Below are 17,548 nucleotides of genomic sequence, written 5' to 3'. Positions count from 1 at the left end.
GTAACATTTTTCTGTGACCACGACTGTCAGTGTAACATTGTTCTAAGACCCCGACTGTCAGTGTAACATTGTCCTATGACTCCGACTTTCTGCGTAACATTGTTCTGTGACCCTAACTGTCAGCGTAACATTGTTTAGTAACCCCGACTGTCAGCGTAACATTGTTCTGTGACCCCAACTGTCAGCGTAACATTGTTCTGTGACCCCAACTGTCAGCGTAACATTTTCTCTGTGACCCCGACTGTCAGCGTAACATTTTCTCTGTGACCCCGACTGTCAGCGTAACATTGTTCTGTGACCACGACTGTCAGCGTAACATTGTTCTGTGACCCCAACTGTCAGCGTAACATTGTTCTGAGTCCCGACTGTCAGCGTAACATTGTTCTGTGACCCCGACTGTCAGTGTAACATTGTTCTGTGACCCCGACTGTCGGCGTAACATTGTTCTGTGACCCCGACTGTCAGTGTAACATTGTTTTGAGTCCCAACTGTCAGTGCAACATTGTCCTATGACTCCGACTTTCTGCGTAACATTGTCCTATGACACCAACTGTCAGTGTAACATTGTCCTATGACCCCGACTGTCTGCTAAACATTGTTCTGAGACCCCGACTGTCCGCGTAACATTTTTCTGTGACCACGACTGTCAGTGTAACATTGTTCTAAGACCCCGACTGTCAGTGTAACATTGTCCTATGACCCCGACTTTCTGCGTAACATTATCCTATGACCCCGACTGTCAGTGTAACATTGTCCTATGACCCCAACTGTCTGCTAAACATTGTTCTGAGACCCCGACTGTCCGCGTAACATTGTTCTGAGTCCTGACTGTCAGCGTAACATTGTTCTGTGACCCAGACTGTCATAGTAACATTGTTCTGTGACCCCGACTGTCAGCGTAACATTGTTCTGTGACCCCGACTGTCGGCGTAACATTGTTCTGTGACCCCGACTGTCAGTGTAACATTGTTCTGAGTCCCAACTGTCAGTGTAACATTGTCCTATGACTCCGACTTTCTGCGTAACATTGTCCTATGACCCCAACTGTCAGTGTAACATTGTTCTAAGACCCCGACTGTCAGTGTAACATTGTCCTATGACTCCGACTTTCTGCGTAACATTGTTCTGTGACCCCAACTGTCAGCGTAACATTGTTCTGAGTCCCGACTGTCAGCGTAACATTGTTCTGTGACCCCGACTGTCGGCATAACATTGTTCTGAGTCCCAACTGTCAGTGTAACATTGTCCTATGACTCCGACTTTCTGCGGACATATTTGTTTTGTGACCCCGACTGTCAGCGTAACATTGTTCTGAGTCCCGACTGTCAGCGTAACATTGTTCTGAGTCCCGACTGTCAGCGTAACATTGTTCTGAGTCCCGACTGTCAGCGTAACATTGTTCTGAGTCCCGACTGTCAGCGTAACATTGTTCTGAGTCCCGACTGTCAGCGTAACATTGTTCTGAGTCCCGACTGTCAGCGTAACATTGTTCTGAGTCCCGACTGTCAGCGTAACATTGTTCTGAGTCCCGACTGTCAGCGTAACATTGTTCTGAGTCCCGACTGTCAGCGTAACATTGTTCTGAGTCCCGACTGTCAGCGTAACATTGTTCTGAGTCCCGACTGTCAGCGTAACATTGTTCTGAGTCCCGACTGTCAGCGTAACATTGTTCTGAGTCCCGACTGTCAGCGTAACATTGTTCTGAGTCCCGACTGTCAGCGTAACATTGTTCTGAGTCCCGACTGTCAGCGTAACATTGTTCTGAGTCCCGACTGTCAGCGTAACATTGTTCTGAGTCCCGACTGTCAGCGTAACATTGTTCTGAGTCCCGACTGTCAGCGTAACATTGTTCTGAGTCCCGACTGTCAGCGTAACATTGTTCTGAGTCCCGACTGTCAGCGTAACATTGTTCTGAGTCCCGACTGTCAGCGTAACATTGTTCTGAGTCCCGACTGTCAGCGTAACATTGTTCTGAGTCCCGACTGTCAGCGTAACATTGTTCTGAGTCCCGACTGTCAGCGTAACATTGTTCTGAGTCCCGACTGTCAGCGTAACATTGTTCTGAGTCCCGACTGTCAGCGTAACATTGTTCTGAGTCCCGACTGTCAGCGTAACATTGTTCTGAGTCCCGACTGTCAGCGTAACATTGTTCTGAGTCCCGACTGTCAGCGTAACATTGTTCTGAGTCCCGACTGTCAGCGTAACATTGTTCTGAGTCCCGACTGTCAGCGTAACATTGTTCTGAGTCCCGACTGTCAGCGTAACATTGTTCTGAGTCCCGACTGTCAGCGTAACATTGTTCTGAGTCCCGACTGTCAGCGTAACATTGTTCTGTGAACCCGACTGTCAGCGTAACATTGTTCTGTGACCCCGACTGTCAGCGTAACATTGTTCTGTGACCCCGACTGTCAGCGTAACATTGTTCTGTGACCCCGACTGTCAGCGTAACATTGTTCTGTGACCCCGACTGTCAGCGTAACATTGTTCTGTGACCCCGACTGTCAGCGTAACATTGTTCTGTGACCCCCGACTGTCAGCGTAACATTGTTCTGTGAACCCGACTGTCAGCGTAACATTGTTCTGTGACCCCCGACTGTCAGCGTAACATTGTTCTGTGACCCCCGACTGTCAGCGTAACATTGTTCTGTGACCCCCGACTGTCAGCGTAACATTGTTCTGTGACCCCCGACTGTCAGCGTAACATTGTTCTGTGACCCCGACTGTCAGCGTAACATTGTCCTGTGACCACGACTGTCAGCGTAACCTGGAGCCTTTGTACCGGGCGTACATCAGGGTGTCTCACTCACACCACCGTACCGTAGAGATGTGACAGTGTTAGTAGTATTACCCTATGTGTACACAATATAAGAATGTAATTCTGAAGACACAAAGCAGAGAATATTGCCCGTACAGTTATTAATAAATGTATAAATTATAAATATATATAAAACATAATGAGATGAAATAGAAACATCTGTAGACATGGATGTTCCTTCCGTTCACGTGTGATCGGCCATGTGCTTATCTTATATCCTCTGTTTCCCACCAGGTATGTGGTGCTGACTTACCTCATGACTGTGACAGTACGCTCTACATGAATGGTGCCTGCTACACCCTGGGCTCCAGCCTGGCCCCATCTGAGAAGCTGAAAGCAGGATATCAAGGTGAGAAGTATGGGAAGGAATTCCCTCGCTGGTCACTGGAAGCCCTCCGCACGTCCCCCTGAGAGCAGACATAATGTATGTACAAAGAGAGATATATAATAATAATAAGGACATAATGGGGATCATTACTGAGCTTCAGGTTGGGTCCATGTAGGGAACCCTTGGATGGGGTGCTATGTACGGCCCCTTCTACAGAGATAGTCCATCAGCACTGCCATGATCCTGGGACTGTGGTCAAGTCGTCCTCCAATGCCCCATGTGCTTATAAAATGGCCAGCGGAGCTCTTTAAGAATTAATGACCAACACTGCAGTGGTGAATGGGATAAACCCTGGTCCTAGGTGCTGAGGGTGTCAAAGAAAATGGATTTAAAAATGTATATTAAATAAGTATATTAAATGTCTAGTGCTGCGCACCAGTTAGTTGCCGTCGTGCAGCGCCGAAAAAAGTTATGTCACAGAGATATGCACCGCGAGTGTAAATGTATTTTAAATTGTGCCTGGTATTGAATGTTTAATAAATGTAGAAATGTATAAATATTAAATAAAATGGTCCTACTTTGCTGGCGTTACATGGTCAGTCTGGTTCCCATTCACTGTGCCAGGTTGCTCCCTGATCCATGATTGTCCCAGGCTGGCAGCCACTGAGTACACCGGTGGCAAGTAGATGCCGTGCAGTCATCCCCACCGGCAGCCTCAAGGCAGTGACTGTAGGAGGGGCTTTCTATGGACCCAGGAGACGTAGGGCAGGCTGAGTGTCTGGTGGTAGATGACACCAGTAGGAGTGGGCAGTAGTGGCAGATTACTGGTGGAAATAAGCCCCAGGTAAACTGTGTAGTATCAAGAAGGAGAGCAGAGTAAGCCCATCCTGTCACAGGGACCGTTTGTGCTTTAGAAGAAGTAGGTTTTCAGGCCCAGGCTTTAATCGTGGACAGGTTGCTGAAGGCCAACTGCTTCTGTGCCTCATTGGGTTATGGAGATTTGCCTGAACCACTTGTACAACTCATAGCTCATAGAAACATAGCTGGCCTAACAGTTTTATTGACCCTCTGCATGGTATAAGCATCTGTCACCTTGCTAAACCATCTACAGTCAATGCAGAAATGACTAGAAACCAGAATGGCAGTAACTGTCCATGGACTACATTATGTGACATAGGCCTCCATCTCCAACAATGACAACACCCACTTCTTGATCACCATAGGTGAAAATGCATGCCTGCTTAACACCCAAGGAGTTCCCAGAGCCGATGTACTGCCAGTACCTCCATCAAAGCACAGCAAATGGCTGTGACCGAAACCCCATACTCTAGGTATGCCTTCAGTCATTTGATAAGGTATTTCCACACCTACCTATCATCTGGACCCAAGGCTACCGGACTATCTTCTCTTGTGTTTTGGATTGAGTAATCCCACCGCTGCCACCAAATGAGTGTAACGGAAAACCACGATTAACGGTAGCTTACCAGAGGTGCAGAGTCTAACGAACTCCTCGGTATTCACCAAAAAACGCCGCAAGGTGGGATGGGCTTAGCTGCCGGGAACCGCTGGTAGCGGTCCTCTGGTCCGCTGCATGATGTAGCACTTGCGGAGAGGTTGAGCAGGTAGGAATGTAATTGGTCAGACGGGACTGGTATACAAATGACCTCTCGCAGTACAGAATTAGCAGGCAGTCTTAGCGTGAGGAATTTCCAGGTTCGGTAAACAGACAGGCGGCAGAGGTACAAAACAGGAGACAGAAACCAAGTCAAATTAGCCCGGTCAGGGGCATTACATAACAATAGAAGAGAGTCAGCAAGCCGGGTCGGTACACTAAGCGCAGGAGGAATAGGAATGGTCACACAAGCAAACTGGTACACAGGAATCAGATCAAGCACTGAGGAGTCACAGAGATCCATGAGGAATCAGGAAACCGGAAGCATACAAGTTGCTCTGACACTCACCGAGTGTCAGAGTGAGGTTTAAGTAATGCAGCAGTTTCAAACTATCCGCCTTGAACTAGCGATCCCATGACCGACGATACCTGGAAGTAATCTTCCGATGCAGAAAGCCAGCAGCGCTGGAGCAAGGACGGGTAAGTTCTTGACAATGAGCCAGTGTAATGATTACTTGAGTCTCTTCTGAAAGGTGCTGCCATTCCCTAAAAGCCCATTTCAAGCCCAACAATTCTATCTCCTATTCTATATTTCCTTTCTGTGGGAAGCATCTTTCTTTGAAAGAAGGCACAAGGAGGAAAGACCACTGTAACATAGTTGATGAGGTTGAAATCAGTCAATCAAGTTCAACCTATTTGGATCTCCTGGAATCTCTCTTATTTTTGAATTTGATTCAGATGAACCAACCGCCAATCTGTTTCAATCGAGAAAAATCTCTCCTGACCCAATATTGCAGTCCTAATTCTCCCTGGATCTACTACTATCCTTCATTTTAATTAACAGTCATAACCCTGGATACACTTTCCACTAAAAGTGTGTCTATCCCTTTCTTAAACATATTGGAGTAAAAAGTTCCCTTGAAAGTTCTTTGTATTGACCCTTAATGTATTTGTACATAGTAATCATATCTCCCCTTAGACGCCTCTTTTCTAAAGTAAACATGCCTAAACTGGCTAACCTTTCCTCATAACTTAATGACTCCATACCCTTTATCAGTTTTGTCATCCTTCTCTGAACCCTTTCTAGTACTAACATGTATTTTTTATAGAGAGGTGCCCAGAACTGTACTGCATATTCAAGATGAGGTCTTACCAATGACTTATATAGTGGTAAAATTACACTGTCTTCCCTTGCATCTATGCCCCTTTTTATGCATGCCAATACTTTACTGGCCCTGGCAGCTGCTGCTTGACATTGAGCACTATTGCTAAGTCTACTGTCTACGAGCACTCCCAAATCCTTTTCCATTATAGATTCTCCTAAATTAATTCCATTTAATTTATAGATTGCATTCTTGTTTTTGATCCCTAAATGCATAACCTTACATTTATCTGTGTTAAACTTCATCTTCCATTTGGCCGCCCAATCCTCCAGTTTATTCAAGTCCCTCTATAGAGAAGCTACATCTTCCTCTGATTTTATTACCTTACAGAGTTTGGTGTCATCTGCAAAAATGGAAACTTTGTTCTCTAAACCATCACCAAGGTCATTAATAAATATTTTAAAATGGAGTGGTCCCAGCACAGAACATTGGGGTACTCCACTTAAAACTATTAATCATTTAGAAAATGTTGTTTCCAAAACCCTGTTCCCTTATTTTGTAAACCAACCTCTTGTGTGGCTCTGTACCAATGGCCTTTGCAAAATCTAAGTAGACCACATCTAATGTGCTGCCCTGGTCTAACTTCCCACTAACTTCATTGTAGAAACTAATTAGATTAGTCTGACATGACCTTTCCCTCACAAATCCATGCTGATTCCCTCTAATAATTCCCTCTAATAATCTTATTGTGCACCAAGTAATCCTGTATACAATCCCTTAATATACCTTCCAGTAGTTTCCCCACTATTGATATCAGGCTTACAGGTCTATAATTCTCTGGTTGTGATCTTATTGCCTTTGTAAACAATGGCGCCACATTTGCTATTCGCTAATCCCTCTAGGTCTCTGTTTTGTGATAAGTCGGCTCCACAGCTCCATTTGAAGTGTCTACATCTAATATATAAGTGGACAGTAAGGACTATTATTAGCCAATACTGGAGCAGAGGCAAATGCCTTTTTATGGGCTTCAAAAGCTTGTTGTGGCTCCAGAGACCAGGGGAAATTAGATATTGTCTAGACAGTGAGTGTAGATATGATGGAAGAGAGATTATGAATAAAGCACCTGGTATAATAAGAACAGCCCAAAATATGTTTTGCACTTTGCTATCCTTGGGAGTTTGACACTTATCAATAGCATCAGTCTTGGTGGGACTTGGTGAGACTCATTGTAACCCTTTGGGTGGAATAAAATGCCCCAGAAATTCCACTGTTGATCAAAATATATTAGGTTGTTGTCTGAGCTAGGTCAGAACCATTTACATGTGTTCTTGAAGGTACTGGAGGAATATAAAAAGCTATTTATATAAATGAATATACCATGTCTGATCAATTCTGGAAAGTAGCTAACGCATTTCAGGTCCTAAAGACATTGCTTATTATCACTCTGCTCAACTCGCACAAGGTTGTAGAATCTGATTTCTGAGTCTCTCCAACAGCTCTGGAAGTAAAGAGAGCAGATATCGATTTTGTCAACCATCTTACTTTTAATGAAGAATATAGAGGATGTAGAAGGTCTGATGAACCCCTTCTGTAAATTCACATCAATATAAACCTTTAGAATTCTAAATTCTGACTCGATACGAATATATTCTTGCAAAAGGGATGACAAGGGATCAGTAGGACAAATATGGATACTACGAGGCAGTAACTTGTCATCTTGTGATAGGCCAGAGGAAGTAGAGATGAAGCAATGGTGATAGGTATTGATACCATAGAGCTGGGGAGCGGCTGATGAAAACAAAATGTTCTGCAGTACTTTGAAGAGAAAATTACAGACCTCCGTGTCCAATGGAAGCATCATGCAACTGTGATGCAGAGGAAGATTGGAGTGATTGGGATTTCACTAGAATCAGCCTTAATGTTTCCTGGTGACCTAGTCCAATTCTGAAAAATAGCAGTTTTCTATTAAGTCCAGAAAATTAGGGGTAAAAGGAAACGGTGTTCATGGGACTGAATGTACGAGACAAATTCTTCATCAATAAGGTTACCCATGGACCCAGAGTCCACCGGAGTAAGTACTTCAAGGATACATTCAGTTGCAGAAAGCAGGAGCCTCAAGGGGATGTAACACTTGGGTACCATGGCATTGGATCAAAGACTATTCATCCATAGAAGGCAAAATCTGCAAATACCCTGATGTTATCTCTCTATGGTATCTGCAACTAGGTGTTTTCCTTTGGACTGCTGCATTTCTTCCAAAATGGCCATTCTCATAGAAAATGTTCAGAACTAGCACAGTACAGAGACTTGTCCCTCTTGTTGACGTTCTTCCATAGTCAGGGTTACCCATACTATTCCTGATTGCATAGGTTCATCTTCAATCCGCAATCTCTTTGACAGGAACTTGATGGTCAGCCCGTGGCATTGATGAGGTGATGGCACCTGTTCTGGACTGCCTTCATTTTTCCTGAAAGCATCATTTGAAATACATCAGATAATGAAGGTTATCTTTAATACAATAATTCAGTGCTTGGAGAGTTGATGATAATTACCAGCTTCAGTACACTGGGTGCCCTCCACCCACCTGTAGAGTTTGGTAGTGTATTCTACTACTGATCGGGACCCTTGACGAAAACCTGATAAGGTAGCCTCAGCCGGGATACTGCACCGAGGGCTATTCTAAACTTCTACAAGAGCAGTGAGAACTTGAGGAAAGGAGCTGCTGATTCCAGTATATCTCCTTTAAGTAGGGTGATAGTAATGCCAGCTTTGAAAGTATCAAATGAATACATCCAAGGCATGAGTGGAGAAATGAGGCTGATTTTATCTCCTTCTTTTTGTGTAGATGTGTGCTGAGTAAGGATACGTTTATTTTATTTTTTTTCTGGTGAGACATGTAGTTGGATGAGTTAATAAATAGTTTGATAGAGTTGTCATGCAGAAGGTGGCTGGTGAGAAGGCGAAGTTGGTTTTGGTAGAAGCTGGTCTCGGTAGAAGCTGGTCTCGGTAGAAGCTGGTCTCGGTAGAAGCTGGTCTCGGTAGAAGCTGGTCTCGGTAGAAGCTGGTCTCGGTAGAAGCTGGTCTCGGTAGAAGCTGGTCTCGGTAGAAGCTGGTCTCGGTAGAAGCTGGTCTCGGTAGAAGCTGGTCTCGGTAGAAGCTGGTCTCGGTAGAAGCTGGTCTCGGTAGAAGTTGGTCTCGGTAGAAGTTGGTTTTGGTAGAATTTGGTTTTGGCAGAAGTTGCTTTGACATAATAGCCATGAGGTTAGGAATCTCCTAGCCTTTTCTGTTTATTTTGTCATTCTTGTAAAAACCAGGCTTAATATATACCAGGACATAGATCTGTTGCTGTATGACTGCACATACAATAGATGTATTCACTATGCAGGTGGAGTGTCACTGGATTAAGGTGCACTGGAGAGTACCAGAGACAGAGGTGTTATGGAAATAATTCAGATGGATCAAGACTCTTCAGAATATGCTCAGTTTATTTTGTACGTACAGAACATTATGATCACATGTTTTTTTTATAAACTTAAGCCACAAAATGAATATGTAGATAAATGCATCATTAAAGCCTTTTAGCCAATTGCATCACTGTAACTATTGGTCCATCCAACCTCCATTTGGTATTTACTTAGGTCCAACCACAACTTCTCTTTTTCCCATAAAACAGGTGAATTACATTTCTAAATAAATCACAACATTAGATATAATAAATTTCCGCATAGATACTTTATTAACTTCTGCAAAAGCAAATTCCAGGTAATTTGTCACTGAATATTGTTAACTCTTATGCGTCCTACGCATCATAATATTCAATTTTACAGTCATTGATTATCCATATTAGGGGCAATGGTGATTTCTGCTGGTAAGCGCACACAAAGGCTGCACTTCTTAAGAGAGTGAAGCGTGCACTAAATGTGCTAAAACAAGTGATTCTGGCAGATTGGCAGCCACCTGGCCGGTCAACACACATCGCTCCACATAAGTAAACCTGCGTCCGCTTGTAATGCGGCTTTCTCTAGAATACACGCGGTTTCCGTTTTCCCACCCTGTAAACAGCATCCGATGCTAAACTAGACTGCTGCCCTCCAATGTCACAGTATAAACCAGTGGCTGCTTATTCCATTAAACCTTCCTGTTGTGTCATTATGTGTATGTTGTATGAGAGAATCTATCCATGTGTTCTTGTGCAATAGTCTATTGTGTGTACAATGAGTGAGTGAGCATGAGTCAAAGCCTTACAATACCAAGTGTGACCCTTGCACCAGGAATGTGGAACCTAATATACTAATGTGATTTAAGAACCTAGAGCAGTATATCACCCGCTGTATAGTTGGGTGGAGTGGAATTAACTGTTCATACCATGTCTGGTGACTCCTTCGAAGAGTATCTGTAAACAGAGGCTGTAGCCAGAGGCTCCCTTGTGGGCTGATCATGAATCCTCAGAGGAGGGATGAACGCTGGTCTTAGAGACTGAATGTTTCTTCCACTCGGAGTGAATGGGGCGTGGTTTGCTGGTGTCATGTTCTTTGCACAATGTCTATGTATGGTGATGATAAGACTTGTTTGAGAAGCAAAATGGGACGGAATTGCGGACACTGAAATGTATCAGTTCCAGATTTCACGTCGACCTAATAATTATGGGGATAGAAACCCTTTATTCAACAATATCTGGAGCACTCTACATGTGAAGGATACCAGTCCATCCCTCTAATAGCCTTCCTGATATTCTCTCTCCGCAGATTGCCAGAAAGCCATTGTGGACTTGTGCTTCCTGTTCGATGTCTCCGGCAGTGTGGGTATTTCTGAGTTAAATTCCGTAAGGCAATTCTTGCACAATACCATCCAGAGCCTGAAAGACACCAGTGTACATGTAAGAGGGGTGTAATGCTACAAATAAGGGGGATGGTACCTGTAAGAGGGGTGCAATGCTGCAAATAAGGGGGATGGTACCTCTAAGAGAGGTGTAATGCTACAAATAAGGGGGATGGTACCTGTAAGAGGGGTGCAATGCTGCAAATAAGGGGGATGGTACCTGTAAGAGAGGTGTAATGCTGCAAATAAAGGGGATGGTACCTGTAAGAGAGGTGTAATGCTACAAATAAGGGGATGGTACCTGTAATAGGGGTGTAATGCTACAAATAAGGGGGATGGTACCTGTAAGAGGGGTGTAATGCTACAAATAGGGGGATGCTACCTGTACGAGGGGTGTAATGCTACAAATAGGGGGATGGTACCTGTAAGAGGGGTGTAATGCTACTAATAAACATTATCTCCGCACTGAAACTCTCCAGTCTCCAGACCTTCACCATCTGCCTTCCATAAACATCTCCATCCAATTCCCAACATCTCCATCCTCTGCCAGCCTCCAACCTCTCCACTCTGTTCTGCTCTTCTGTTCATCATCTCTAATCTCATAAACTCTCCATGTTCTGCCACACTAATACATCTCCACTCTCCGATACCTTCACCATATGTCACCCTCAACATCTCCATCCTCTGCTATCCTCCAACATCTCCACTCTCCAATATTTGAACCCTCTTCCTCCCAACATGTCCACTCTCAACATCTCAATTCTCTCTCCCCACCAGCATTTACAACATATCCACAATCTCCCACTCCCCAACATCTCGACTCTGCCACCCTCCAATCTCTCCATTCTCTGCCATGCTTCAAAATCGCTACACAGCCATATTGGACAGACGTATTTCTCCGGGGCTTCAAACTTTCACTTTATAAAATGGGTCCCATTGGGGTTCCCCTCCCACAAAACTTTACTGGTTGCCTAGCCTGGCTTCCCCCGTCCTCTGGAGAGCAGACATGTATCTCTAATGGGTGCCGGCTTCAGGGAGACCCGATGGTGGATGCATGTACTAGGTCTGGCCTTTACCTTTTGTACCCGCAACTGCGGTAGACTCTGCATCCTGGACATAACATCTTATCTACCTGGGCTCAGTTTCCTACTCTGACCTGCGTCCAGATAGCGTAGCACCAACAAGCCCGTTGTGAGGAGATCCGTCTGCGCACTTCTGAAGGTGCTGGAGCTGAATGCGTTCCACGGCTTGGCATGCCCTGCGCTGTCGGCTCGCACACCCTGCCGGCATTCCTACCCGCAATTCGAGAGTCTCCCGGACATTTTGGGAGAGTTGGCAAGTATGTTTTATGTACAGTCATGGCCAAAAAGTTTTCAGAATGACACAAGTATTGGTTCTCACAAGTTTGCTGCTTCAGTGTTTTTAGACCTGTTTGGTCAGATGTTGCTATGGGATACTGAAGTAACATTACAAGCATTTCATAAGTGTCAAAGACTTTTTTGACAATTACATTAAGTTTATGCAAACAGTCAATATTTGCAGTGTTGACCCTTCTTTTTGAAGATCTCTTTAATTTGCCCTGGCAGCTGTCAATCAACTTCTGGGCCACATACTGAAGATGGCCACCCATTCGTTCCTAATCAATGCTTGGAGTATGTCAGAATTTGTGGGGGGGTTTTTTTTTTAGTTTTTTTTTTTTATTTATAACAGCAGATATGTGTATAAAGCACAACAGTACAGGTCATACATATTATCCAGGTACCAAGTTACTGCAAAGTGATCAATGGAAATAGAGAATTTTTCCAATACCAAAGGTGCAACCTGTACCATTGTACATATCCAGCGGATAGAACACACTGCTATGATTTTTTATTTTTTGGGGAGGTGGGAGGGGAAGGAAGGAAGGGGGAGGGACAGAGGGGGAGAGGCGGGTAGAGGGAACAAAGAGAATAGGAAAAAGAAAGTTATAGAGATTGAAGAAAGAAAAGGAGAGAGAAGCAACTTAGGCTTATGAGAGGCCCGGCATAGTACTGTTGTTAAAGCTGTACCAAGGATCCCACACTTTGTGGAACGTGGGAACTTTGTCATGGAGGGGACTAGTCACATATTCCATGGATGCCGTGTGCCAAGTTCTCTTCATAACTCCCTCTCTAGAAGGTTGTGAGGCCTTCTTCCATTCACTAGCTATTTGTAACTTAGCTGCATTATAAATGTGTCGGATCAGTTTATCTGATGTTTTAGTAATGCCCTTGATAGGTTGGTATAGAAGCACCGAGAGTGGATTCTTGGGTACATTAATTGAGGTAACTGTCGAACAAGTGATATAACTTCGTCCCAGAATTTAGCCACCAAAGGGCAATCCCACCAAATATGAAGAAAAGAGCCCACCGCCCCACAATCACGCCAACATAAATTTGAAGCTTGGGGAAAGATAGAATGGAGCCTCTCAGTGACCATATACCATCTGGTGTAGACCTTGTATGAGTTTTCACGGATAGCTGTATTAATAGATGACCTTGAGATTCTTTCACGAATAAGCGACCATCTCTCCTCGTCTAGGATCACCCCAAGATCCTGTTCCCAAGCCTGCTCAAACGGTTCCTTAGAAGGAGATGAGGAGGACACGAGGGAACTATACAGGATTGATATATAGCCACGGCGGCCCGGACTATAAATACAGTGTCTCTCAAAGGATGTTTGCAACCGCAACCTAGATGAATGGGTCTGGGCTTGAATAAAGCTTTTAATTTGTACATCGTGAAAGTAAAGGTTGCTTGGAAGTGCATGTCTCTCGCACAGGTCTGTGAAAGAGCGTGGGGCATGCTCTCCCATCAAATGGAAAAAACGGTCTAATCCTGCTTTCCTCCAAGGGTAAGCAATAGCATTGATGCACCCCTGTGGAAAATGAGGGTGTCTCCACAGCTGGGTGAGAGGCGAAGGGTATGGGGCCAGTGTATACTTTTTGTTCAATTTGTCCCAAACCTCCAGTGTAAAACGGATGGAGGGCGTAACAAGGGCTGAGGCTGGTCTGACACTCCCAGAAATCCAAGGTAAAAAGCGAACTCCTATATCTCGAGACAACAAATCTTCAATATCCACCCACCTCTTAGTTCCCAGTGGCGAGAGCCAAGAAATGAGACGAGTCAATTGTGTAGCTTGGTAATATTTGTCAAACAAGGGGAGACCCAGACCAGCATTATATTTAGATTTAGCTAGACAAAGTTTGCTACGTCTGGGCCTCTTGCCCTGCCACACAAACACACCACATATAGATTGAATAGAGCCCAAGAAAGAGTCTGAAATAAATATAAAAGTCTGGGTAAGACTCTCATTTTGATGGCATTGATCCTTCCGAACCACGAGATGTAAAGAGAACCCCAGGTCGATAAGTTGTGTTTTTATTGTAGACAACAAAGGGGGGAAATAAGCCTGAAACAGAGTTTCGTAGGAGCTTGTTATATAGACTCCCAGATATCGGATTGCTTTGGGCCGCCATTGAAACTCAAAATTAAGCTCTAAGACTTTCTTTATGTGAGGTGAAAGATGTAGCGCAAGCGCTTCTGATTTGGACTTATTTACTTTATATCCGGAAAGAAAGCCGAAATTTTGCAGTTCCATGAGAATTTGTGGGTTTTTGTTTGTCCACCCACCTTTTGAGGATTGACCACAAGTTCTCAATGGGATTAAGGTCTGGAGAGTTTCCTGGCCCTGAACTCAAAATCTTGATGTTTTGATCCCCGAGCCACTTAGTTATCACTTTTGCCTTATGGCAAGGTGCTCCATTATGCTGGAAAAGGCATTGTTCATCACCAATCTGCTCTTGGATGGTTGGGAGAAGTTGCTCTTGGAGGATGTTTTGGTACCATTCTTTATTCATGGCTGTGTTCTTAGGCAAAATTGTGAGCAAGAGTTATGACTATTAGAATAAAAGGTGTATTCTCTAGTTGTAAGCTTCTTGACTCTCCAAGTGTCGCACAAGATGGGCCTTAAATAAAGATGTAAAGGGCCTAGGATAGACATGATCTCCTCTGTCATGATCTATCTGCGAAGCTGCAAAAAAAACAAAAACACCCCATAAGTGGCGCCACAGAAAAATTAAATATTTAGGAATATACATCACTCCTTCTTATGATTATCTTTACCAGGAGAACTTTCTTCTATTGCTTGCTCAAATAAAATCTGACATTACTATATGGTGAAAAGTGTATGATCTTATGACTGGGGAGAATAATTGTGATAAAAATGTCTCTTACTTCAAAATTACTATACCTTTTACAGACCTTACCAGTTAAGGTCCATAACTCAACCTTTATAAAATTGCTATCCCTCTTCCTTAAATTCAATTTGGAATGATAAACCCCCTCAGACTGCCCTGTCGATTCTCAAGAAGCCTAGGATCAGGGATGGTAGATTGTGACAGTATGGACCTCTTATGTCCCCCCTGTCATGCTGCTGGGACCGGCTGGTTTTGCCTTGCCATCGCCCCCTTTCTTTATCCAAATTGCGCCCCTATAAACCACTAAGCTCTTTCACCAGCACATAGAACTTGCTTCCTTCTGGGTAACTCTCGCTGCTAGTGTACCCCCTTGCTGGTACACCTGGGCTGGTACCCTGACCTCTTGTCAGATCAGGGTGCTGTGGATGGTTCCCCCCTGGCCTATCACAGTGGTCAGAGCTGCAGGTAGTGGTGGTACTGGACGCCGGGTCCCAGCCTCAGAACAGCCGAATAATGGATTAGATTGGTCTAATCAGTGGTCACAGGATTTAAAGCAGGAAAGTAGTCGTAAGAGCGGGATCATGAAGCAGTGATGTTTATTAGCTCCAGTGTCCTAGGACAGTTACACCAGTTTTTGGTACTAGTGATCTCCAGAAGTTACAGCTGGATTAATATGTTACATGGTAAAACATAGCTCTTTATATACTCTTTCTAACACATGTTGGCAAGGGGTAGCCCAGCCCACTGATCATAGCTGGCACCACAACGACTGAGATATTATATTCAATGATTATCATCAGGATATAATATGTTCTCTAAATTTGAAGGTAACACAATTTTAAACTTGCAGACAGGATAGCTACTAATTCAATCTCCATGAGATAAAAGAGAGGGCATATAAGATCTATTATAGGTGGTATTATACCCCAGTTAAATCAGCCAAAATGTTCCTGATGTTTGATCCCAGTTGCTGGCAGAACTGTGGCCATTGGGGCACCTTCTTTCATACATTGTGGACTTGCCCTCGTATAGTACTGTTTTGGGATACAGTACATTCTATTATTAACTCTATTTTTGACCAGTCCATATCTAAACACCCCTGGACATTTTTGCTTTCCCTCCCACCTCCTGAAGTAGATTCCAAACTGCTAAACATACAACTCACATCCTTGCAGCCGCTAAATCTCAAATAGGCAAAAATTGTAAACAACAGGAACTCCCCTCTGTTTGGCATATCGCATGCATGGAAAGCTTCACTTATTACCTCCACGACAAACAACCTTAATTTGATGTCATATGGGCCCCCAGGTACTTCAGGGAAGGCCATCCTAGACAAGAGTGTAAACTCCTACTAGAGATATATCTGGGTGCTTCATTAGCTGTTCCTGGGACCTCCTCTGCTTATTCATAATCGTACACCATGTCTGACGTCCAGATTTGTAAGTTATTGTGTTTTGTTTCTCTCTTCTCTTGATGTTCTGGAATTATTTTTGACCTCTTTTTGTTATTTATTTTGCACTATTGTTAGTATAGTACCTCAATTTTTATTCTGTTGTGCACCTGACCCTGAATCCTGCTCCCCTGCTATCCCAGTTACCCTTGAAAAACTACATAATAATGTGGAGTAAATTCTGTAGGTTGTTATAAGTTATTCATCATTTTATTGTATCTCTTTATTTCTTTAATAAACATAAAGTTCAAAAAAATCTCTAATCCTCGATGTTCTACCAATCTGCAACATCTCCACTCTCCAATACGTCCACCCACTGCCTCCATGCTCTACCACCGATCTCTACACTACATCTCCACTCTCCAATACCTCCACCCTCGGCCTTCATGCTCTACTACCCATCTCTACGTCTCCACTCTCCAATACGTCCACCCACTGCCTCCATGCTCTACCACCGATCTCTACACTACATCTCCACTCTCCAATACCTCCACCCTCGGCCTCCATGCTCTACTACCCATCTCTACGTCTCCATTCTCCAATACCTCCACCCTCTGCCTCCATTCTCTACCACCCTTATATATCTCCATTCTCCAATACCTCCACCCTCTGCCACCATGCTCTACTACCTATCTCTAAATCTCCACTCTCCAATACGTCCACCCTCTGCCACCATGCTCTACTACCTATCTCTAAATCTCCACTCTCCAATACGTCCACCCTCTGCCTCCATGCTCTACCACCGATCTCTACACTACATCTCCACTCTCAAATTCCTCCACCCTCGGCCTCCATGCTCTACTACCCATCTCTACGTCTCCACTCTCCAATACCTCCACCCTCTGCCTCCACTCTCTACCACCCTTATATATCTCCATTCTCCAATACCTCCACCCTCTGCCTCCATGCTCTACTACCCATCTCTACGTCTCCACTCTCCAATACCTCCACCCTCTGCCTCCACTCTCTACCACCCTTATATATCTCCATTCTCCAATACCTCCACCCTCGGCCTCCATGCTCTACTACCCATCTCTACGTCTCCACTCTCCAATACCTCCACCCTCTGCCACCATGCTCTACCACCCTTATACATCTCCACTCTCCAATACCTCCACCCTCTGCCTCCATGCTCTACCACCCTTATACATCTCCACTCTCCAATACCTCCACCCTCTGCCTCCACTCTCTACCACCCTTATATAT

General features: G+C 44.3%; 1 protein-coding gene across 2 annotated transcripts in view; it reads left to right on the top strand.

Moving 5' to 3' along the window:
* ITGAL (integrin subunit alpha L) overlaps positions 1–17,548 on the top strand; it is an 84,229-nt gene that overhangs the window by 15,648 nt on the left and 51,033 nt on the right. Inside the window, exons 5-6 of one of the 2 annotated variants that reach the window (XM_075178730.1) lie at positions 3,050–3,164; positions 10,604–10,734. In XM_075178730.1, the coding sequence (XP_075034831.1) occupies positions 3,050–3,164; positions 10,604–10,734 (246 nt within the window). Of the gene's footprint in view, positions 1–3,049; positions 3,165–9,285; positions 9,350–10,603; positions 10,735–17,548 lie in introns of those variants that run through there. The other variant, XM_075178732.1, reaches the window with a different exon arrangement.

This window comes from Mixophyes fleayi, chromosome 7 (genome assembly GCF_038048845.1).
Source record: "Mixophyes fleayi isolate aMixFle1 chromosome 7, aMixFle1.hap1, whole genome shotgun sequence".
NCBI classification, from domain to species: Eukaryota; Metazoa; Chordata; class Amphibia; order Anura; family Limnodynastidae; genus Mixophyes; species Mixophyes fleayi.
The sequence above is the reverse complement of the archived record's forward strand: the minus strand, read 5'-3'. Positions and strand labels throughout refer to the sequence as shown.